The sequence below is a fragment of the Delphinapterus leucas genome, chromosome 7 (genome assembly GCF_059928025.1).
Source record: "Delphinapterus leucas isolate spDelLeu-1000000601 "Yukka" chromosome 7, BTC_Dleu_Yukka2, whole genome shotgun sequence".
NCBI classification, from domain to species: Eukaryota; Metazoa; Chordata; class Mammalia; order Artiodactyla; family Monodontidae; genus Delphinapterus; species Delphinapterus leucas.
This window is the reverse complement of record NC_143135.1, coordinates 52,838,164-52,862,621: the sequence shown is the minus strand read 5'-3', so window position 1 is coordinate 52,862,621 and position 24,458 is coordinate 52,838,164. Positions and strand designations below refer to the sequence as shown.

Genomic DNA, 24,458 nt, shown 5'->3' with positions numbered 1-24,458 from the left:
CCTTCAAATTTATTCTGGGACAAGCTCTTCCCGTACCCTGGCATGAAATTTTGGGCAAGTCCCATCACTTGTACATCAGATTTCAGTGAATGAAAGTCCTTCAGTCATTAAAAAGTCCAGTCTCGGGCTTTCCTGGTGGCGCAGTGGTTGAGAGTCTGCCTGCTGATGCAGGGGACACGGGTTCGTGCCCCGGTCTGGGAAGATCCCACATGCCGCGGAGCGGCTGGGCCCGTGAGCCGTGGCCGCTGAGCCTGCGCGTCAGGAGCCTGTGCTCCGCAGCAGGAGAGGCCACAGCAATGAGAGGCCTGCGTACCGCAAAAAAAAAAAAAAAAAAAAAAATAGTCCAGTTCCCCTGTTGTAGTTTTGGGTCAGTCTAGCTCAAGTTAAGGCTCTTCCCCTCCTGCAACTCTGCCTGCTCCAGAGTGGAAGTCTGTGGTGGGACTTATGTCCCACCTGTCCTGCTCCCCTCCTCCAGCACTCCACCTGCCCAGGTTGGTGTTCAGGGAGCGAGAGCCAAGGGAGGAGAGCAGGAGGGTTCTAGCCTGGACTGACGCAGTCGTGGTGACCGGTGCTGTCCGGACCGGCAGCTGTGTGGGGTGGACTGTCTCTTGTGGGCACCGTGCGGGGTTCTCTGGAGACCCCCACTCATCACGCGGATCTCAGCCTGCAGGTCCCTTGATAAAAGACCTCCAGCAACTCCACTTATTGCTAGCCAAGGTCGTGACCCTTAACACCCTCAGCTCCTGTTCCCTCATCTGTGAAACGAGAACGATAACAAGAGCACTAGCCTCATAGGTCCTCTGTGACCCATGAGAGAACGCACAGAATGAACTTCCTACGGCCCCTGGCACTGAGAAGGTTCTCTGTGATGTGAGCTGCCTGCACTGCCATCACCATTATCATGATCAATCTCAAGGCAAATCAATCTCTAAGTGGGAAAATTCCTCATTTTCATGTCCTTTTGTTGCCAACCCTCCCTCCTCTTACTGTTTGGCCAGAGCATACACACGCACACACATAGGAACACAAATGGGACGTACAGGCACGGCCACATGTGCAAAGTAGTGGCTGTTTGGGGGTGTCTCAGTTCCTGACTCCCTTTGATGCTGGCTCTCCTGCAGAAGCACCCTAGGTGCCCTGTCCCCCACCACCCCGACTTGTGTCTCTCTTACACTGTCCCTCACTAATTAAGTGGTGGGCCTGTGTGAGGCCATCCGCTGCTGGATTGTCAGCCATCTCTCTCCCACGATCCCTGGGACTCCCCTAATGGCCCCGGAGTTTCCTGCAGCAGAAAGACAGGGCTCATCCCATTGCTGGGAAATCACACACAGGAGCCTCTGTGTTAAATGATTATAAGCGTGAAGATGATTTTTGAATCTCATGCAGTGATGCTCTGCGTACTTTTCCTTCTGCTTTGAGTTATTTCTTTTTAGGTTTTGCATAGCCTGGTTTTGCTCCAAAAAAACAAAAGTACTAATAGGATGATGGGCTGTTTCCAACTTGTGATGCATTTCTCCTGTCACCTGTCACAATAAGACTTCATTCGTCACCCCCTAAGAGTGATTAGAGCCCTGCTCTGGCCTCCCAGCCCCTGTGTTTCTTGGTTACAGCACCTCTCATACCACAGGTCTCAAGGCTGCTTATCTTTCTCCTCCGCCATCACTCGAAGGGGAGCACCTTATTCTCTCTCCCCAGGGGCTGACACGGTGCCTGGCCCCTAGGCTCTCTGAGGCCTTAGACACTCACTTCACCTCTCTGAGCGTCCTGTCCTCACCCTTAAAATGGAAGGTAATCACGTCCATCTGAAAAGGTAGTTCTGAGGATTAAATGAGTGCAAAGCATCTGGCACACCGCAGGCCCTCAGCAGAGGAAAACCATCTTATAACTGCTATAGGCACTAAGTGGGGAATTCAATAATTTGTTAGCAGAGTTGACACTAAGTTTGTAATGCTGTCATCATTAACTGAAATGTACCTGAATCCGCAGTGTCAGTCCCTCCATATCCCCAACCCCTCATTGTCCCCAGGTGGCCCGAGTCACCCCACCAAAGTACCTCCCAGGCCACATGATCACATCACTGCCCCGCTCCCAAGTCTCTAGTGACTCCTGCTGCCTCCAGAGTCAAGTCCAAGTCCAGTACGTGTTCCCACCTCACCTCTCCACCTTCTTTGCCTCCACTGCCCCTCATGTAATCCTCTGCTGTAAAATAAGGTGAGAGTCTCCAGGCGCCTGTCTGGCTCTGCTGCTCTGTGATTCTCATGCAGTTGTGTTCACCCAACAAGCCTTTTCTGAGTGTCTGCTCTGTGCCTGGCCCTGGGCTCAGCTCTGGGGACACAGCTCCTTCCGTCAAGAACCTCCAGTTAGAGGAGGAGGCAGGCTTGTCGAGAGACGAAGGCAGCAGAGAGGATGTGCTGTGGGTCTGGGGTGGGAGTCCTCTGCCTGCCTGGGGATTTAGGTGAGAGCATGTTTTTGTGAAGCACGTGGCTCACTGTGGGCCCGACACATCCCTTCTCTTCTCTCCCCCTCAGTCGCCAGGCTGATGACCTGCTCAGTGTGTCAGATAGAGAAGGCAGGGCACTGATCTGAAGGAGGCTGCCTATGAAATATTAATTGCTTCCCCCAAAGACTAGGTGTTCTGAAGGGCTTTGCTTGCCCAGCTGAAAGCTCGTGACCTTACCAGCTAGAACCTACCACTCCAGGCTGCTGGGGGAGGGTGCTACTAAGATGGCTCTGTGCATAGACAATGTTCATGAGTTTATGGACGGGATCTCCTTCCTATCAAGAGCCCTGGAAAGCTCAGAGGGGGAAAGGATTGCAGGAATTTCAATGCTTCTTCCAGAAATGTCAGTGCCTCCCCTTCTCTGAAAACCCCTACTCCCCTTCTGAACCCCCTCAGATTCCTCTATGGGACCTTCAGCTCCCGAGCACTTGCCCTCCTCAGGCCCTGCCATTCACCTTTGCTTTCTTGTGTTGGTGGGGCTTCTGCAGAAAGTTCCTGAAATGCAAGTTCATACTTCACCTTACTCAGGGATGCTTCACGCGTGCCTATTGAACAGAGAGCTAGCAGAGGCTCAGAGGCATGAAACAGGACTTGAAATATTGTTTGGGTGCTTGCTGTGTGCGAGGTGCTGGGTTCAATCACGGTTGCTGACCGGGACGTGGCCAGGGGTCAGGCAGGATATAGTCCCAGCCCAACACGTGCCCGTCTCAGGAATGCAGACCTTTTCCTGACCTCTTTTGGGGCCTGTATTTGAGTTGCATCTTGACACAGCGGTTTCCCCAGTCAAAAGGGGGAAGAAAAAAATTCTAGGTTAAGGACAAGCCTACGCAACACACAGAGTAATGGGAGTGTTTCGGGTTTCACAGGGCAGCTTATGGAGGTGAAATGTGGAGTTGAACAGACCTGGGCTCAAATCTGGCCCTGACTGACAGACATACCCCAAGTAAATTGTTGCCCCAATCTGAGACTCAGGGAACCTCCAGCCTTAAGGGCTGCACTGATGGTTGAAGAGCGAACGTGTAAATTCCTCCTGCCCCTGGAACAGAGAGGAAGAAGGATGTAATGCAGCCCTAGCCCTTCTCTGGCCCCTTAGCAACCAGCCTCTGAAGGCACCTGCCACACCAAATCACTGTCACGCTGGTCCCTGACCCAGGCAAGCGACAAACAAGACTTGAGTTCTATGCTGCAGCGTCATGAAGCAATTCTCGACCCCAGTTTTGAGGAAGCCCCTCCAGATTGTGTGGCCTGAAAACAGCCTCATGTTTTCTCAGACTCTGATGCCTCTGAGGATGTCTCTTGCTTCCTCAGACCTAGCAGGTTGCTGAAAGACCTCCTGCAAGTGAATTTACCGTGTGAAAAGAAAGAATGATATTGAAGCCATAAAGTTTAGTCTGCCTGGGTAAATGAAGTCCTTAATTCACTCACCCAACTGCCCACCCCTTTCCTGCCAGGCTGCTCTTTCCCTGACGCATCCCAGACTTCCCCTGACCTCAGACAAGATGGAGCATAGGCAGTCAAAGGCAGAATTTAAGGGGTACCGCTTCCAGTGAATCATTAGCAACAAGAAGCACACTGACATCCAATGCACGAAAAATGGCATCATGGAGATCACTTATTTAATGTTGTTAGGCTAAATATTATTTAATAATTTCTGAGATTTAGCTGTGCTCCAGCGCTGTCAGACTTGGAATGCGTTCGTATTTCCAAACAGAGGATTGATTTGCAGCCTTCACACATGATGATAATCCAGAATTTGTGATACTTGAAAAAAATACTTTCTTGTCCAGTTGTTTCTTTATGGCAAATTCCTAGAAATGGAATTGCTAGATCAAAGGATAGCAATTTTAAAGGCCTCATTCACTAATTCACAAATTCAACAAATACTTATGATGTTCCAGACCCTCTCTGGGCCCTGCAGTTACTGTAGTGCCCTGCTGCACTGGGCCAGGCTACACTTTCCCCACATCCTTGACAATAGTGGGTACTGTGATTCTTTCTCTGTTTTGGCCATCTAAATGAAAATAGTAATATATTCCCAATGGCTTAAGATTTAAAGGTAAAAAATAAATACATAAAGAAGAAACTCTAGGTAAATATTTATATGATTATGGCATAGAGAAGGGTTTTTAAAGGTTTTTAACCTCAAGAGTGAAAGGATAAAGGAAAAGATTGATAGAATAGGCCATGTGCAAATTTAAAGCTTATATATGGATGTAGCCACAAGCGAGGAAGTCACGCTGACTCTTGTCCCTCCTCAGGCCTTATGTACACAGCTTTCCAGTGATGCTCAGGAGACTGCTGAGGAACACTGGGGTCTCTCATCATGGACTTGTCTAAACACCCTGAGGCCCCTAGAGCAGGGCTCTAGTCCAAACAGGGGGCCATGGTAGGTCACTGTTATGTAAGCTGGGATTTGCATAGACATAGATAGAGCCATAGAGAGGTAGGCAAAGGACAAGCTGGGAAACACAGTGGCAAAGAAATATTATGTCTTATTTTTATCTCTAATACTTATAGAGATTCATACCAATCAATAGGAAAAAGAATAGTAGACAACTAATTGTAACTGCTACGTGTTACTTTTACAATTAAAAAAGTAGAGACAAGGGTGTTTATTTACATGTTCAGCAACACTGACTGGGCGAATGGTCAAACATTCCAGCCTCCAAACCAGGCACCTGGGACACAGAGAGGGCTTGGAAGCCCTGGCTGTCCTCCCAGGCCTCCCAGATGGGCTTGGAAACAGCCAAGAATGCAGTGTGAGCAACCAGACAAAGAAGCTGGTACAGGGAAGTCCCAGGGCACTAAAGGAGGCAGGGGTCAGCTCCCTGCAAGGGGAGGAATGTCAGGAAAGAAGACAAGACAGCTGGATGTTTTAACAGCTTTATTGAGTTATAGTTTACATAACATAAAATTAACCCCTTTTAAGTACAGTTTGATGAGATTTAGTAAATTTATGCATCGGGGCAACTGTCCCTGAAAGATGGTATTAGAATATTGTCATCTGTCCCACTCATTTACAATCAATCCTCCTTCCCACTCCCGGGCCTAGGCAACCATTGATCCTTCTGTTTCTATAATTTGCCTTTTCTATCAATTTCATATAAACAAAATCATATATGTCATATCTCTGTCTGGCTATTTCATTTAGCATGATACTTTTGAGATTCACCCATGTTAGTTCATTCCTTATTATTGCTGAGTGTTATTCCGTTGTGTGGATTTACCATTTTCTTTATTTGTTTATTGGTTGATGAATATTTGGGTTGTTTCTAGCTTTTTGGCTACCATGAATAATACTGTTATTAATATTTGTGTATCAATTGTTTGTAGATGTGTATTTTCATTTCTCCTTGGTACTTAGGAATAGAATTGCTGAGACATGTTGTAAGTGTATGGTTAATTTAAAAACAATGTTTTTTCCAAAGTAGCTGTACCATTTTACATTCCCATCAGCAATGTATGAGAGATCCAGTTGCTCCACGTTCTTGTCAACACTTAGTGTAGTCAGTGATCTTTATTTTAGCCATTTTAGTGAGTGTGGTGGTATTTCATTGTGGTTTTAATTTGTATTTCCCCTTAAAATGTGGTGTTGACCATCTTTTCATGTACTTATTTGCCATTTGTATATCTTCTTTAGTAAAGTGTCTATCAGTAGTTTTCCCATTTTAAAATTGGGTTGATTGTCTTTTATTATTGAGTTTTAAGAGATCTTTATATATTCTGGATACAAATTTTTAATCAGGTATATGTTTTGCAAATATTTTCTTTTAGACTATGATTTGTCTTTTCCGTGCCTTAATGGTATCTTTTGAAGACTAAAAATGTTATTTTTGGTGAATTGAATTTATCATTTTTTAAATTTTATTGTTTTTGCCTTTTGTGTCATATCTGAGAAATCTTGGCCCACTCCAAGGTCACAAAGATTTTATTCCATGTCTTCTTTATGAAGTTGTATCATTTTCAGGTTTACATTTAGTTTAGGTCTATAGTACATTTCTAATTAATTTTTGTGTGTAGTGTAAGTTAGTGGTTGAGATTAATTCTCTTTCCATATGGATATCCAGTTTTCCCAGCACCATTTGTTGAAAAGACTATCCTTTCCTCTATTGAATTACCTTAGCACCTTTGTCAAAAATAAATTGACCATATATGTGAGCAATGATATGATGGTAAATGTTTAACAACTAACTCTCTGGGAAAAAGAAGGGGCTTAATTTGTAGTGTTGGCCAATTTCCTGGTATGAATACTCTTACATGGCTCATTTCAAGCTACCAATAGTTTAACAGTCAGCTCACCAGATTCCTGAAAATTTGACAGTCAGCTCTGTAAGCCAGGATAGGCCAGCTTCAACATACTACCGTATACAAAGATCAATTTCTGAACTCTCTATTTTGTTCATAGATCTATGTGTCTATTTTTATGCCAGTAACATACTTGATTACTATAGCTTCATAATAAGTTTTAAAATAAGGAAATATAACTTCTCAGACTTTGTTTATCTTTCTCAAAAAATTTTTATCAATTCTATATCTCCTGTATTTCTATATAAACTTTAAAATCAGCTTGTCATTTTCTACAAAAACTCCTGCTGGGATCTTGATAATATTTGCTTTGAAATTTATAGATCAATTTCTAGATTTGCCATCTTAGCAATATTAAATCCTCCAGTTTATGAACATTGTATATGACTTCATTTGTTTAGGTTTTCAATTTCTCTCAGCAATATTATGTAGTTTTCAGTGTTCAGGCATTGCACTTCTTTTGTTAAACTTATTCCACAGCATTTTATTCTTTCTGCTGTTGTGAATGGATTTTTAAATTTTTTATTTTCTTGTTGTTTGAGACTAGTCTATAGAAATATAATTAATTTTTGTATATTCATTGTGTATCCAGTAACCTTGCTAAACTCACTCATTTGTTCTAGAACTTTTTGTAGATTCCTGATGATTTTCTAAATGCAAGATCATGTTATATGCAAATAATGACAGTTTTACTCTTCTTTTCTAATCTATATGCCTTTAATTTCTTTATCTTGCTTTATTATACTGGCTATGGCCTCCACTACAATGTTGAATAAAAGTGATAACAGTGGACATCCTTGCCTTATTCCTGATCTTAAGGGGAAAGCATTAAGTCTTTCACCATAGAGTATAATGGTAGTTGTAAGGTTTTGGTAGATGTCCTCTATTAGGTTGAGGAAGTTCCCTTCTTTTCCTAGTTTACTGAGATTTTTTTAATCATGAAAAGGTGTTAGATTTTGCCCAACATTTTTTCTGTATCTATTAAGATGATCATATGGTTTCTGTTCTTTATTCTATGACAATGGCATATTACATTAATTTTTCTTTTTTTTTTGTATCTTAAACCAAGATTGCATTCCTAGGATAAACTTCACTTGTTAAACCTTCTTATATGTTGCTGGATTTGATTTGCTAATCTTTTGTTAAGGGTTTTAATATCTATATTCATGAGTAATATTGGCCTGTAGTTTTCTTAAGATGTGTTTGACTGGCTTGGTATCAGGGTAATACGTGACTTTACCCATCTTAAAATGAGTTAGGAAGTGTTCTCTCGTCCTCTATTTTGAAAAGAGATTGTTAGGCTGGGTGGTTTTTTTTGTTTGTTTGCGGTACGTGGGCCTCTCACTGTTGTGGCCTCTCCCCTTGCGGAGCACAAGCTCCGGACGCGCAGGCTCAGCGGCCATGGCTCACGGGCCCAGCCGCTCCACGGCATGTGGGATCTTCCCGGACCGGGGCACGAATCCGCGTCCCCTGCATCGGCAGGTGGACTCCCAACCACTGCGCCACCAGGGAAGCCCTAGGCCGGGTGTTTATTTTTTCCTTAATGTTTGATAGAATTCAACAATATGAATTCTAATTCTAATGCTTGATAGAAGATCACCAGGGGCTGGATTTTCTTTGTGGAAAGATTTTAAGTGACTAATTCAGTTTCTTTACTTGATATACATTTATTCAGATTTTCTATTTCTTTTTTGAGTCAGCTTTTGTGATTGGCATCTTTCTAACAATTTGTCCATTTCATCTATATTGTCAAGTTTAATGACGTGAAGTTGTTCCTAGTATTTCCTTGTAATGGAGCTACACTTTAAAGAGTAACTTAGCATAGGTCTCAAGAAGTCATAAAATGATATTATCTTTAGCACCAGCTTTATTTGTTAAAAAAATATTCATCAAGCCCCTCCTATACACAGAGCAAAGAATGAGGAAACCTGGATTTATTGAGCACTTCACTGGATGTATCATACAATGTCCTTGGCACTTTTGATAGATCATCTCATAGGAGTGTCCTCCCAGAATTCTAGGTTTACCCAGAAGGAGGCAGCAGTCTTTCCCCCCTTTCAGGGCAACTCTCAGGGTTCCCATTTCCTGTCTTAGGAACCATTTTTCTGCAAGTAACGGACACAGGTCCTTGGGGACCCAACCATCCAGAAGAGAGTGGCCTCAACCAGATAACTATGGTCTTGTAGCACAAGTCCTGCATTCCTGCGAATAATAAACGCAGACAATAACGCGAAAGTGGGGGCTAGCAAGCAAGGAAGGGGAACTGTAATTTTCTTATAACCTCTCATCTAGCTCTTACTCTTTTCTACTTGAGGTGTATTTGTATGTGCACTTACTTTAACTACCACGTTCCTCCACTCTTATCCTCCACCTCTGCCAACTGTAGGTTTCTTATTTTGGACCCTTTTTCTTCCCGACAGTTCCTAGCGTAGTGCCTGCTAGACACTGCAACCTAAATTAATTTGTGTAGAATCAAACTGACTCCTACTTTGAGCAGTTTTCATTTTTAACTATCTGTACTCGTAATTCATATATATCATACTCATATATATCGTGCACATGGCTTTCTCTGTGTGAGGCACTGTTTCCCAGGTGCATGGGGGCCTGTGAACCCCATGCAGCCCGTGACAGACTGAGACAGCAGTTAGCTGCAGAATGAGCCATTTGCCTAATGAGGGGAACCCACATCCCGACACTTGTCATTGCCAACTGATGCCCATGCTAGATCTTTCCATGGAAGGGAAAAGAGGATTCTTTTCCTCTCATTCTCTGTTCACATTCAATAAGCTTCAAACTTTATATACTGACAAGTTTTTTGCCCAGTGTGTGCTTTCCTCATTTCAAAAAAAACTCACACATGGTGTGCATGTGTTTATTGGGTTTTAATGGATAGGAAGAGCAATCCTAAATGATTAGAATGTTGGCATTCTCTATAAGGTTCCCTTTCACACAAAAGAAGCTGAAAGATGCATGCAGTACATTTACATGCATAGATCGTAAAACTCCTCTCTTGACCGAGTCATCTCTAGCGGGAAGAAGCAGTCATCCACTCCCCCTAGAAGGAGAGAGAAGCCTCTCTAAGCCCCCTGCAACCCACCAGGCCCAGGGTTGTTCTTTTCTTTTTAATCTACGAATCCTACTTCCTTTAACCAACTCCTGACAATAGCTTGGCAACCGACAGCATTCGCTGACTGCTTCCAACCTGAGTTCAATAAGGAGCCTGCTTCCCTTCTTCTAGAACACTTTAATATAACAAGTGTGGACACGATTTTTGAACAAAGGCAATGTTTCCATGGCAACATAAATTACTGATGAAAATCTACAGGAAGATTTTAAACCATTAAGATTTAAAAGGGTGGTTTTCTTCCTTCATAAAGCAGTTGAGGAATGTTGTTGAAAATTTCATTGTCAAGAGAATGGGGAAAGAAGTACCTTCCCCAAGGACTTAGACACATAATAAATAAATCTGGGGCTTATGGGCAGAGAAGTAGAATTTATATATGATTGTAGTTGGCAATAATCTATTATTCTAAGACTCCACTTCTGTCAAGAGGTGATCTGTACTCATTAACACCTGTAGATATTCTTCGCAGCAGTAAAATTGTCCTTCTATACTTCTGTTTCATTGTTTCTTGTAAATGTCAGGCTTTTCCAAATGAGAAAGGAAGGACCAGCCTCTGTTCTCTTCTTTTACAACACCGTCTCTCCAAGGCCAAACCCTCTCTGCATTCTCCTGATGCCTCCCCCCTTCCTCTTCTGGGACCTGGCTTCATCAATCACCCAGCTCTCTCCCGTCTTCAGTCTCTCCCTCTGTAACTGCTCTTTCAATATCTCCCCTTGAGTCACTGCAAGAAAATGTGCTGAAGTGGGACAAGGCCTTAAGGAGTGAACATCTGCTGACAGTGGGCCCTCAGTATTGGAGATTCAATTAATCAGGCATTCATCGAACGCTACTTTGTTCAAGTCTAACGTGAAATGCATTCAGAAATGAACCTGCCACTGGAAGCTTCTGTCCAAATTTTGTCCACATTGGGCACCAAACCGTTGACTGCAGTGGTCAGAGAAAACAATAGCTGGACAGATATTTGATGTCTGTGTAATTGTTTAGACCTTCCCACTAACTGCGAGGTCAGTGAGGCTGGAGCAGCATCTGGCTTCCACACTGCATCTCCAGCTTCGTGACTGCGATGAAGAAGATGTTCAATCATTTTTCTTGAGCACGTGACTCTGTGATGAAAACCAAATACATTATGATACAGTTATCCACCACAGACTTGGTAATTCTGACGTTCGGGTCTTCTGCTACTAATACGTTCTCATTTAACCCCACATCAATCCTGTGAAACAGGCCTTGAGCAAATCCTTTCCAAATGAGCTCACTGAAGTTCAGAGCAAGTGAGGGACTGACTGGAGGGTTAGAGCCAAGATGGCACCCAGGTTTATTTTATTCCAGAGCCTGTGCTCTTGCCAGGGAACCACCGACTCTCTTCTGGCCCAGGTTCGATGCTTGTTCCCACCTCCCTGCCCTCGGCCTGTGCTTCCCTGAGCCCTGGCATGTGCTGTGTGCACTGAGGCATCATTTTCGCCTGTGAGGGCCTGAGTTTCTTTGTTTCTGCTTGTGACCAGGCCCCCAGCCACGTATTTCTTAACCAGCTTTGCTGCATAGGAGGCTTTGCTACCTCTAGTGAAGGCTGCAAAATGTTCCCCCTCAGGTTCTTACAACCGGAGCATGACCGTCTCTATTCACTTGATGCCACAGCTCTGCTGGGAACTTGAACTTCCTGGGCTCTGCTCACACCAGTGCTCTCTGCCTTGCTGACCTGAACCCTGGGTTTTTAAAACTCCTTTCGATGGGAAGAGTAATTTCTGATTGGGGTCTGTATTAGAATTGATTGCTATGTAACAGATTACTCCAAAACTTAGCAGCTTAGGCCAACAAACGTTAATGATCTCAGACAGCTTCTGAGGGTCAGAAATCCAGGAACAGCTTAGTTGGGGAATTCTAGCTCAGGGTCTCTCGTGAGGTCCCCTGAACGCTTGCCTGGGGCTGAGGGTCCACTACCAGGACGGCTCACTCATATGGCTTTTAGCAGGAGGCTCGGTTCCTTGCCCCATGGACCTCTCCCTAGGGGCTGTTTGAGTGTCCTCGTGATGTGGCAGCATGCTGTCCCCAGGCTGAGTGATCCAAGAGAGGGAGAGCAAGGACGAGGCTACAATGGCTTTGTGGTGCAGTCTCGGGAGCTACATACCATCACTTCCACCGTATTCTGTTTGTTGGAAGCAAGTCACTAAGTACAATCACATTCAAGGGGCGGGGAATTAAACTTCACCTAAGGGAAGAATGTCAAGGAGTTTGTGGACATACTGTGGGAAGCGGTATATAGGCCATGAGATGCCCGTGTAGCAACTTTATGCCCCCTCCCTGGCTGGGGCAGCCCAGGGACTTCCTGTTTAGCTGTTCACAGGGGTGAGGTGGAGGCTGCATTCTGAATCCCTGTCCAGGGCACAGTGAGGATTACACAGATGCAGAAAGACAGTCCTGACCTTCAACAAGGGCACAGTCTGGGAGGGAAGGAAGATATCTACACAGGTGGCCTAGGACAAGCTGGAAGACAGTGAGTGCTACCAAGAGATGAAGGTCAGAGGAGGAAGGCCTGATTCAGCAGTGGGCCTGGGGACTCCCTGGAGGGGAGAGCACTGGATCCTGGCACGCAAGGTCATGTAATGCTTCAGCAACTGGAGGCGTGGAGGGAGTAGCGTGCCAGGAAGGGGAACCGCACAGCAGGAAAGTGCAGTCTGTGTCTGGGGAAGGGCAGCGTGGAGTCCTCCCGGGCAGAGTCGGTGGCGGTACCCGTGGCACAGTGTCGTTGTGAGGACAGCATAAGACAGTGCAGTCAGAGAACCTGGCACGCAGAAAACACTCCCTCACTGATGATACGGACGACCGATGAAGGTAGAGAAACGAGGCTGGAGTGGTCACCTGGGGCCAAGTCACAGGGCTCTGCCTATCATCCTAAGGAATCGTGACACGTGGCAGCTAGAAGGGACCTTAGCTGGGACTTGGTCCTTTAGGACACTGGGAACTGCTAAGGTGTTCCCATAGGGGCAAGTGCGCTCACAGCCGAGCAGATTTATCCTGCAGCATGTCTTGGGTGGGTCCAAGTGAGGAGATGGGGGCCAGGACCCTGATGCTGTGGTCCAGGGAGAGGAAGCGTTGAGGGCCCAGGTGAGGTGGGCACAGGGGCTGCACAGGAGGAGATGAAGGTAGAGCATTTGTTGACTCCTTTAAAAACTCTGCCTGGTCAGCACAATCTAAAAGCCCTACTTCAGCAGGTGCTCTAAGTGTGACTGTGCTGTGATTTGAAGGTCCCAAGGGAGCAGCCCAGGAACATCTTGTCCACCAAGTCCCCACACACTGAGACGGCTCACACCGGCCCAGGCTCCCCTCCGTAGGTTTCCCCAGCACACAGGGGCCATCAGCGGAGTCCTGTAAGGAGTCCTTATGCCCAGACCTGAACATAGCAGTGGAGCCACTTCTCTGTGCAGTTGACTCACCCACAGAGGGACATCATAGTCCCAAAGCCATTCTCTGCCCCTGCAGGGATTATTAGGACATCAGTGATGCCCTAAGCCTCAAGTGATGGGGTCCATCTAGGGGACAGTGAGGCCTTGGCAATGTGGTTGGATCATCCAATCCCCATGACTTCCTTACATCCGGATACAGGAGAAGCCTTGGCATGAGGAACAGCTCTGGGAGGCCAGCGCAGCAGCCTGCAGATGTGGATCCTCCCAGTTTGCCCAGAGCCTCACTGTGGTGTGTACCAGACAGGCTGAAGGGCAGTGCTTTTTTGTGTTTGCTGCCAGGATCCAAAGTCACTATGAGCTTGAGGTGGGTTACACACCCACCCCCAAGTGTGGAGAAGCGGACAGAACGAGGCCTTTGAGTCAGGCAGACTGCGGTCCAGTAACTGCCTGACTACATACTGGCTTGTACTGGCTTGGCCTGGCGTCCCTTCGTTTCCCCGTGCTCAGTTCCTCACACACAGCATGGGGTGAATAGCAGTGACCACACAGGGTGTTCAAAGGCTAAAGTAGGGTTAGATTCTTAAAGGGCTCAGCCTTTTAACAAGTAGGTGTTGGGCAAGTGTTTGTTAAGTTTTCCTCTCCTTCCCTGTCCTGATTCTCCGTGCCAAGGCCCCCAGCCAGCCCCTTTCCCACCTGAGGCAGCTTCACTCAGCAGGGGCGCTAGGTGCCTTCTGTCAATCTAGGGAGGATGGATTCTGTGGAAGCTTGGGTGACTTGGCATGTTTACTTTCATGAGGGAAACTCTTCCCGACAAGAGCTTAAGACTTGCAGCTCGTGGGTTTTAGGGGCGTGGTTTAAGCAGTAATAGAAGCCCCACGTGTGAGCAGCCTTCACAAGTCTCTGTAGTAGAGCAGAACCCTTGATTCTCCAGACGTTTCTTGGATGTTTTGCTCTATGCTATTCAGGGCAGCAGGGAAACACAGATAAACAGAGCTCAGTTCCTGGTGAGAATGGCCTCTGGCTAAGGCAGGAGACAAGTTTGTGAGACCATCATCATTTCAGCATGATGGGCACCGGATAGAAGCATAAGATGTTCTCTTGCCTCCAAGGAGCAAGCGCTGCACCATCTAGGCAGGCAGGAAGGGCTCAGGAGGAGGGCCAGTTGCTGACCAGAAAGGAAATCAAATAACAGCTGTTTCTAGTAAATGCCTACTGAATGCCAAACCCTTCAATCCTGAGAGAAATGTAGGAAAGATATGGAGTGTGGCTCTCAATGATGGCCCAGGGGGAGGGAAGGGTTCTGGCGGGCAAGTGAGGACTGAGGTCCTCGCCCAGCCAGGCCCCTAACCTGTAGTCTGATACAGGGTAAGTTAAAGAATATCCCTCTGCAGCCACGCAAATGAGATTGGACTTGAAGGAGAGTTTTGTCATGAATTTTCTGTTATATATCTTATCCCTCGAGAGAGACAAACGGACTCATGAAAGAATTAAAGAATGTGAAACTGCTAGGTAACCACAAAGTTGGACAGTACAGTAGAGGGTCCAGGAGCCAAGAGCTGGGAGACTTTGGGCTGAGTAATCCAGGAGGGCTTCCTGGAAGAGGAGAGCCCTGAGCTGAGCCTTGAAGAATAACTAAAATTGGGACAGTCTGAGAGGAGGAGGACACCATCAGTGGAGGAATAGGAATAGTGCTGCCTCGCTCAGAAGTGTTCAGCGGCTCCCCAGGCCTCCCACTAGCATCCAGGCATGGCATTCCAGGCTCTGTACAGCCTGCTCCTAGCTCCTGCCTGCCCGGTCACCTTGCCATCCCTCCAAGAGCCCCACCCTCCCGCTCCCTGAGTGGTTCAGCCGCTCTGTGAACCTGCCCCAAATACCTCACTGCTGCCTGATTCCCCCCACCCACTTCTCTATCTGCATCCTTCAGTGCCCCCTTCCCCACTTCACCCCTCAGAATAAAGCATCCTTTCCCCTCTGTCCTTCTGAGCTCTGTCCCATTTGCTTCATTCTGCCTTTTCTTAGGGTCACACATGGACAGACCCTGACTCACTAAACTGTAGAGACCTCAGCCTTGGCTTCCTCCTCTCTGTGGGCCACATGCCATGGCCATGGCTGGAGTTTGGCAAATGCCAAACAAATGAATGAATGAATGATCAAGTTGAAATCTGGTTGCACAGAAAGGGGAGTTGATGGTTACAGGGGACCATGAACTCGTGGCAAAAGGAACTGGACATGACTGACCTGAGAGTGTGGCCCATACTGCTCTGGGAGGAGCATCTCAGGGCTGGGGGAGCTCAGGTATTCTCTGTGCAGTCTGTGTCATATAAACCCTCCACAGCCTTGCAGACAGCAGGCCACAGCCTGCACAAGCACCTCCAGTGAGGGCCGCCAGCACGCTGCAGCTCCAGCACATTGTCCGAGTGCAGTGGGAAGGATGTGGGCTGTGGAGCCCGACCCCCCTGGGCTGAGAATCAGCTCTGCTATTTGCCAGCTGTGTGGCCTTATGCAAGCCACTTAACCTCTCTGAGCCTTGGTGACCCTCTTTCATAAAAGGGAAATAATACTGCTTCCTTTCAAAGTTGTTGTAAGGACTATAGAGAATATACAAAACAGAAACAACCTTCCAGCTTATAAGAGGTGACTAATGAATGGTACATAATTTTTTTATGACATATGATTAATTGTTCCATGTGGCTGGGGAAGGTTTTGTGGAGAGTTCAAAGAAAGTTCTAGGTAATAGAATTTGGATTTAAACCTAACAGCCTGTTATAAGTACAGTGAACTTATTATGGGACTCATTAACACATCCCACGTGAAGATGATGTACCAAAGTTGTTCAAGACCAGGGTGACCAAGCTGTCCCCACAAGGACACGTCCCATGGTTAATGCTCACAGAGAGACACTTACCAGCCCACAGGGGCCGCTGCAGAGAGAGAGAGAAAGCTGCAGAAGCTGGCCTGGGAGAAGTGACCCAGAATCAGTGCTTGGGGCCAGTGTATACCTATCTCAGCCCTCATTCTGCAAGCAGGCAGGCAGGCAGGGGTGGGAGCAGAGAATCCGGGTTTCTGCCATCGTATTTTAGGAGCCAGGTTGTTACTGCTTTGGCTACTGAGAGATGCAGGCCAAGTATCAGGGCCCGAGGGTGGGAGGAAGGAAGGGAGTCCTGGCACCTCAGGCAGGTAATGGGGCCCGAGCCCCAGAAGCAGCCCGGGCCAGCACTGGGCCTGTGTGTAGAGCCAAAATGGCTCAGAAGTCGGGTCATGGTAACTGGTTGAGGCTACAGAGGCGAATGGGGGGAGGAGGAGGAGGGAGGAGAGGCTCCAAAAGCAGCCTTGAAGCTGAGTAGGTGGCTGCCATTAACAGAATCAGGAGGGTCTCAACCCTCCTCCCAAATCCCCTCTCTTCCCAGGTTCCACGGCTCAGGGGGGTAGTGTCCCCACCCACAAACCCAAATATCTCTCCAAGCCTGGCCTCCCTCAGCTCAGCCATGTTTGAGTCCCGCCCATTTCCCTCGACTCAGTGCCGTGTTCCGTCCCCACTGCCACGATCCTGGTTCAGGCCTCTGCTTTCCTCCCGGCTCACTGCACATCCCTTCTGGCCTCCCACTCCACCCCTCCCCCTCTGTCCCCATTCACACTGCTACCAAAGTTCTCCTTCCCAAGAAGAACCTGGCCACATGCATCCATGGCTTGAACTCATCTGGCAACTTCTTGTTACAGTCCAGACCATCCCCTTGGGGTGGCTGGCAGGACCTTCATGACCTGCCCAGCCTCTCCTGTCCTTCTCCACCAAGCTTCAACCCAGCCGCCTGAGCTGCCCGCAGGTCCTCCTGGGGGGCTGGGCCTCTCGTGAGCCTCTTTGTATGCCCCCCATTTTGCCTGGAAACCCGCCCCGCCACGTTCAGCCAGCTCCCTGTCAATCTCCCTGACTCCTTCCAGAACCCATCCTCCAACTCCCGGGCTGGTGCAGGAGCTCCTCCCCTGTGCTCCCCACTCCCTCCTCCTTCATGGAGCCTATCTTATTGTCCTGGAGTAAACTCCAGTCCCTCCCTCTCCCACACCTTGAGTTCATCCTGCCAGGCAGACCGTAAGCACTCAGTAAATGTTTTATAAACGAATGAATAAATGAATGAATGAATGAGTGCAATGGAGCAGTGAGGGAATCCGAGAAGAGTAGACAACTTGGCAGGGGAGACAAGATGATTTGGTTCTAGGGATGCTGAGTTTGAGTTGGTGGGGCATTTAGAAGTAGGTCCAACTGCACTGGAAAGGCAAGTCTAAAGCTTCGGGAGGATCTCTTAAGAAACTGTGGTCAGTCTGCTCACACATGAGCCAGTGCCCCCTCAGGAGCTCAAATGACCAGGATATGGCTCAGTGTTACCAAACCAGCTTTATCAACTCAGAGACCCTCAGAGCCTGAAGGGCATTATAAGGACATTGTCTGGTCAATTCTTTTTTTGACAGATGAGGAAACTAAGGCTCAGAGAGGGGAGGGGCCTGCTCAGCATCTACCTAGAGGCAGAGCTAGGGCTAGAATTCGTGTGTCTCCTTGGCAGCCTGAGCTCTCTCTACTGTCCCCTGTGGCCTGTTGTTTGTGGCACTCATGTCTGAGCCCTGAAGGAGGGAGTTACCATGAGGATGAGAGAGGGTGCTGGAGAGCCTCACTCCACAGATATTCGTACACTGGCTCTTCCTTTCCCACAGCACAGCTTCTCATGGCCCCAAATCAGGGGAGACTGATAAAGACCTCAGAGCCACAGAGCTTATGTATTGGATGTTTTGCACTCAACAAACAGGATGGACCCTGTGGCCTACATCAGCAGCGACATTTATTTTACCCTGTTTTGAACACTGTCACCATCTACTCTCCAGTCCTGTAACAGATCAGATATGGCTGATTAGAAACCAGGAGAGAGATTGCCATGAACAAGCAAAATGACACACTGACTCAAAAAACACCAAATAGGGATCATTTAGGGTAAGGACCAATAGCCATTCACACCAAACCCACCAAGACTCTCTTACACATCCTGTATCCCAGCACAAGTCCCCATGGTGACATCCGGTTGTGTTCAGTACATCTTGCTTATTTATGACCTGCAGGCATTTAGGCATTTCATAAGGATTTTCATCTAAAGTGATTGAGGTTGTTAAGGTTCAGGTAGCACAAGAAGCAAGCCCTCTGCTATTGAAGAGAAGTATTAACTTTAAAGATCCAGGGTTACAGAGCATCTTCATCATGACAAAGGAAGGAACAGAACTGGCTTTTTTTTGATGGTTAGTTGTGGGGTTTTTTTGTAGAGTTCTTTTTTTTTTTAACATCTTTATTGGAGTATATTTGCTTTACAGTGGTGTGTTAGTTTCTGCTGTATAACAAAGTGAATCAGATATATGTACACATATATCTCCATATCCCCTCCCTCTTGCGTCTCCCTCCCACCCTCCCTTTCCCACCCCTCTAGGTGGTCACAAAGCACCAACTGAGCTGATCTCCCTGTGCTATGCGGCTGCTTCCCACTAGCTATCTATTTTACGTTTGGTAGTGTATATATGTCCATGCTACTCTCTCACTTTGTCCCAACTTACCCTTCCCCCTCCCCGTGTCCTCAAGTCCATTCTCTACGTCTGTGTCTTTATTCCTGTCCTGCCCCTAGGTTCTTCAGAACCTTTTTTTTTTTTTTTTAGATTCCATGTATATGTGTTAGCACACGGTATTGGTTTTTCCTTTCTGAGTTACTTCACTCTGTGTGACAGTCTCAAGGTACATCCACCTCATTACAAATAACTCAGTCAGAACTGGGACTTTTTCGTTTGGCCACAACGTACCAGGCACAATGTCCAACACGTTGTCTCATTTAACAGTCACAGCTCTCTAACCTCGCACACAGCAGCATTCGGTCATATGTGTTGAACTCATAAATGACTGAATGGATTGAGTTTCTTCAGCCTCATGTTAGGTATTGTGAAAATGAGGCCTAAAGATGAGAACTGCCTGTCCATGGTCACACAGTGGGAGCTGGGAGCCCGTGCTCTTTCTCTGAACTACTGCTGCTGTTGTCACAACCTGCCTCGACCGGGCAGGAAGGAACACTCACACTTACGCAGGAGGAGGGAGTGAGTTCACTCTTCAGCCACACATCAGTCAGCCCGACAAGCACTAACTGAGAACCTGCTGTGCTTGCCGCCCTGTGTGAGAGCACTGCTTCTGGATATAGGATGTATCATATCACTTAGGCTTTCTTTGATTTGCAGGAATGAATTCAGAGCATGGACTGACATCAAGCCTGTGAAACCCATAAAAGCCAAGCCCCAGTACAAGCCCCCGGATGATAAGATGGCTCATGAGACCAGCTACAGCGCCCAGTTCAAAGGGGAGGCCAATAAGCCAACCCCAGCTGACAATAAGGTCATTGATCGCAGAAGAATACGCAGCCTCTACAGTGAGCCCTTCAAGGAACCGCCAAAGGTGAGACTGAACTTCTGGGGACGCATCGGCACTGTCTGGCATGGAGGGGTTAACTACAGCAGAGATTGAGGGGTGGGGAAGGGGGTACTGCCAACTCTGGCCCCGCCCCCAAGGGCTTCTTTAAAGCCCCTCCTTTCCTTCACAGCACACAGAGACAGAGGGGCTTCTTACCAGGGACCTTTGCTAAATTCAAAGTGAACTTTTAAAGGAACATTACCTAAAATGAAAACAGCTTAAAGACTGGTAGGTTTCCAGAGAACTAGCTTCTGATTTTGAGAACCCCCCCCAAAATGGCAGAAAATCTCACATGAGCCCTAAATCCCCTTGTCTTAAAATAACTGTGCTTTTGCCCCTGAAGTGCTGACCCAGCCTTGGAGGCTTCCTTGCCTGACTTCTTTCCCACCCAGCCCCTGCCTCATCCTCAGCTCCAATCACTGGACACTTCTTTACCTCCCAAATCCCTAAACATCACCTGCCTTTTGTTATCCTTTCCCTCCAGCCAGCAGCAATTCTCAGTCTGTCACAATACACCTGTCACATCATGTGTTCCAAGTAATTTGCTACTATAATAAACAGCTTGTGAATGATTTTCATTCCTAAGTAAGTTACAGTGGATTCAGGGATTTTCCAGTGACATCAGAGCTTTGCCTTGTTTTCATCGCAATATGCATTCATGAGAGGGAGAATCATGTTGGAGACTCTGCTGCTGAGACAGGAATCATACATGCCATAGCTTATTCTATGATGTCAAGCCATACGGAATTGTGCAATTATCAGCTCTCCTCTCTATAATAGCAGTAAAAGTCTGAAAACCTAAGAGCCTTTGCTCTGCTTTGCCCTAAAGTCTTGCAGTCAAGTGGAGTCTCCTCTTGGGCCCAGGACTGGTTTACAGGTAAGGCAACTACCCAACCCAGTTTGCCTGGACTACTCCAGATGAAGCATTGAAAATTCCATATTCCATGAAAGCCCTCAGTCCTGGGCAAACCAGGATGATCGGTTACCTTATTTCCAGGTCAGGGGTGACTTGAAAACCCCTAGACTTCATTGAGTGGATGACCCGGCCTGTGAGGCCCAACATCATCTCCGTCCACCTTCCACAGATGAAGTGGGACCCAGGACATGGGGTTGACTTTGGACAAAAGAAGATTCAAGTAGAGGAGTGAGGGAAGATTGGGGAAAGTAAATCCAGAGGTGGGTGGGAGGAGGGTGGCATATTGAGGCATCATACCCAGTGGCCCAGAGTTCTTGAGAAAGAGAAGAAAAGACCATCTTCCAGGAATGAGGGGGCAGAACTGGCAGGAGGTAGCTTGGGGAGAGGGAAGTGGGCTTGAACAGCAGCCCTGGGGAAAACCGTCTGGGGAGCCAGCCAGAGGGGAGGAGGGGATGGCTGGACAGCGCTGAAGGCCTCACTGGGCGAGACTGCCCACCCAAGCCTCTCAGTGAGGACGTTTGTGCACAGGAGCTCAGAAACAGGAAAGGCCGGCTCCTGCTGTGGTAGTAAACCGCCCAGAATCTCAGTGTCTTCCATCAACAAAGTTTATTTCTTTTTTATTTTTTGCGGTACGCGGGCCTCTCACTGTTGTGGCCTCTCCCGTTGCGGAGCACAGGCTCCGGACGCGCAGGCTCAGCGGCCATGGCTCACGGGCCCAGCCGCTCCGCGGCATGTGGGATCTTCCCGGACCGGGGCACGTACCCGTGTCCCCTGCATCGACAGGCGGACTCTCAACCGCTGCGCCACCAGGGAAGCCCAAACAAGGTTTATTTCTTACCAGTATGGGCCCACCGTGGGTGGGCTGCAGCTCTCTTCCTCGGCACCTCTTCCGTCTAGAACTCAGGGTGAAGAGCAGCCTCTCTGTGGCAGAGGAAAGGGGCACGTTGGGAAGCACAGGCTGACTGTTGATCTTCTGTCTGGAGGTGACCCGTCACCTCTGCTCACATCTCATTGCCTAAAGCCGCTCACGTGCCCGCCTGCGTTGAGCAGGATGGTGAGGTACCGTCCTCCCGCGGGCAGGGCCAGCGGGGAGTGCATCACAGAGCACAGCCCACCTGGCGGGGCCGGGACGCAAGGGCTGGCGGCGTGGCCAGCGAGAGGACGGCCAGAACGGCTGACCGGGGGCTTCAGAGGGGAGATGCCGGATGCCCTAGCGTCCCCGAAGAGGCTTTACACGCCATGCCCCTCCGAGTCCTGCGTTGTTACTGTTATCCTTTCACTAATCATGTCTTCTCTCTAAATTCGCCCTCCTACTCCCTCCCCTTCTTTGTTTCTGTTCGCCGTCTGTCTGTCTCTCCGTGCAGGTGGAGAAACCTAGTCTCCAGAGTTCCAAACCAAAAAAGACCTCAGCGAGCCATAAGCCCCCGAGGAAGGCCAAAGACAAGCAGGTGGTGTTGGGCCGGGCCTCCAAGAAAAAGAGCGCGGAGGGTGCCAGCGCTGCCCCACCTGCTGACAAGGAGCAGAGCGCAGAGATGAACAATAAGCTGGCTGAGGCTAAAGAGTAATGCACTGCACTTCCCTTGCTTCTTCTCTTCCTTTTCTTTTTTCTTTTTCACTAACCAACAAAAAAGGCCACAAAATTGATTAGAGGCTTCCCATCTGCATGGGTCCTGAACGTCCTAGGAGCTCTTTGGTTTCTTTGAACAGACGGATCCTGTTTCAGAGACTGGGCGGCCTGCCTCCTGTGCAGATCTAGAGCAGGTCTGCACCACGGGCCCCTGGACCAGCCGGAGCCTGTGTGCAGGGCGGTGCCTCCTGGCGGGGGAGAATATACCTGCCGAGGGAGGCCCGGGGACCACAGGGGAACCGTCCTGGCGGTGCTTAGACATGAATGTAGGGCGTCCCCCTCCTGTTCCTCCCCAGGGTCTGTGCCAGTGATCAATTTTGAACTTTAGGTAAAAGTGTTCTTTTCCAAAACTCATGCGCTATAGAAGCTTGACCTGGGCTTCGGCAATTGGCAAAATGTGTGGAAATATTTAACAAGCAAACAAAAATATTCTGGCCTTCATGTCAATAAAATGAGTTGCGTCTGTTAAGTTTAAGTAATTTTTTCATAGACTCTTCTGTTAGAAACACGTGACTGCATTTAGTTTCCTATCAGTGGGCTTTAAATCGTATACCAAGTAAATGATGTGCCACTGATGACCAAAACTAGGCCAGGGCAAAAAGGTTAGGTGTTGTAGGTACACTCCAGACATCATAGGAAGATGACAAAAATGAGATTGTTTTCCTGTTAACTCTCCGCCTATCCAGTGCTGTGGATTTTGCAAAGTGACTGGTTACGGAGGACTGAGGAGGAAAGTTCAAGGTGTAAAGATCGTGTGTTTAGAATGTGGCTTTCTTGCTTCTGAGAAACACTCAGCAGGAAGCAGGTGTAGTGGCTACTGTGACAATGCCTGGGCTCTGCTTGCTCTGTTCCTCAGAGAGGACAGGAGATGCTGAACTTCAGGTTATGGGAAATTTCTATGACTTAGCCTAAGACGAGGACAGCTCCCTGCTATATGATTAGCAAGCGTTTTTGACCTCATTTCTGAATAAAAGCAGCTCTCCCTGCATTGTGTGTCTCGTGTCTGTGTGGCTAAAGCTGCCGGTGGCAGCAGTGCCACCTTAGCTGTGCTAGAGTTGTGCTGTAGGCATTAGCCAGGGAGTTGTGGAAAGACCCCACATACCTACTAGAAAAATTACATTTGCAAACCCCGTGGCGGCGTGTAGGTTGCGCAGTACTCTTTATTTCCCACGTCCCCAGGGTGCTTCCTGTCGCCGTCATTCAGAAATCGCTGGGCTGTTGTGTGACACCAGCCTCTGCTCAGGCGTACTTTTCTTTTGTAATAAAAGTGGTAATGAGTGAAGTTCTCACGGTCCCCTACCTCAAAAGTCCCGTTAGGTCCTTCAAGTTGGAGGAAATAGAGCCTCCACAAGCTCTCTCATCTTCTGGCCATTCAGGCAGCAAAATCCCCATTTACACTATTTTCTTTGTCACCTTTGGGCTGATTGAGAAGTCTCTTGCAAATTAATTGAGCCTGTGCTATGCAGGCCCTATTTCCTAAGAGGACAGAACCTGCAGAAATGAAGCGCTTGGCCAGGCCTCTCTGCCATCTTCCTTTCTGTCCCAGGGAAGGAACTGTGAGGAAGAAGTACCGAGCAAGGTAGAAAACGTTAGTGAGTTTCAGGGTTTATGGATCTCAGATTTTGATGCCTAGCTGGAAAGGGCTAGAGTAGATCTCGGTACTGATTCAGGTATTTGCTAGCTGATCTTAACAATAATCTCATGCTGAGAGCTCGGTCAGCATGATCTTAACTTTGTCCAGAGAATCTGCCAACGTATGTTTGTTCTCTTGAGATCTGGCATTCGTCAGACATGTTGATGTTAGCCACGATTTGGATTTCTCCGTAGAATAGTCCTCTATTTTTTTGCAGATCAAGTAAATCAAACTTTACGACGCACAGGGGACCATTCACTCAACATTCGCTTATTGGATGCCTGTGTGCCCGACACGGGGCCAGCCGTAGTGGGTAGCGTGTATAAATGTCTCCACCACAGCACAACCAGGATACGTAGGACTCCACCCCTGTGTCTGATTCAAGTTTGTGTTGCCCCAATTGTAGAGTTAACCACCCACCTTGTGGCCCCAGGCACTGAGTTTCTTCCCTGCCCCACCTGACGCTTTAGATGA

At 47.7% G+C, this 24,458-nt stretch overlaps 1 protein-coding gene across 1 annotated transcript in view; it reads left to right on the top strand.

Moving 5' to 3' along the window:
- The window catches only part of MAP6 (microtubule associated protein 6), a 57,701-nt gene extending 35,412 nt beyond the window's left edge, over positions 1–22,289 (top strand). The window contains exons 2-3 of the mRNA XM_022593851.3: positions 19,580–19,793; positions 22,089–22,289. Of these exons, the coding sequence (XP_022449559.1) occupies positions 19,580–19,793; positions 22,089–22,289 (415 nt within the window). The remainder of the gene's footprint in view (positions 1–19,579; positions 19,794–22,088) is intronic.
- Positions 22,290–24,458: the final 2,169 nt, after the last annotated feature.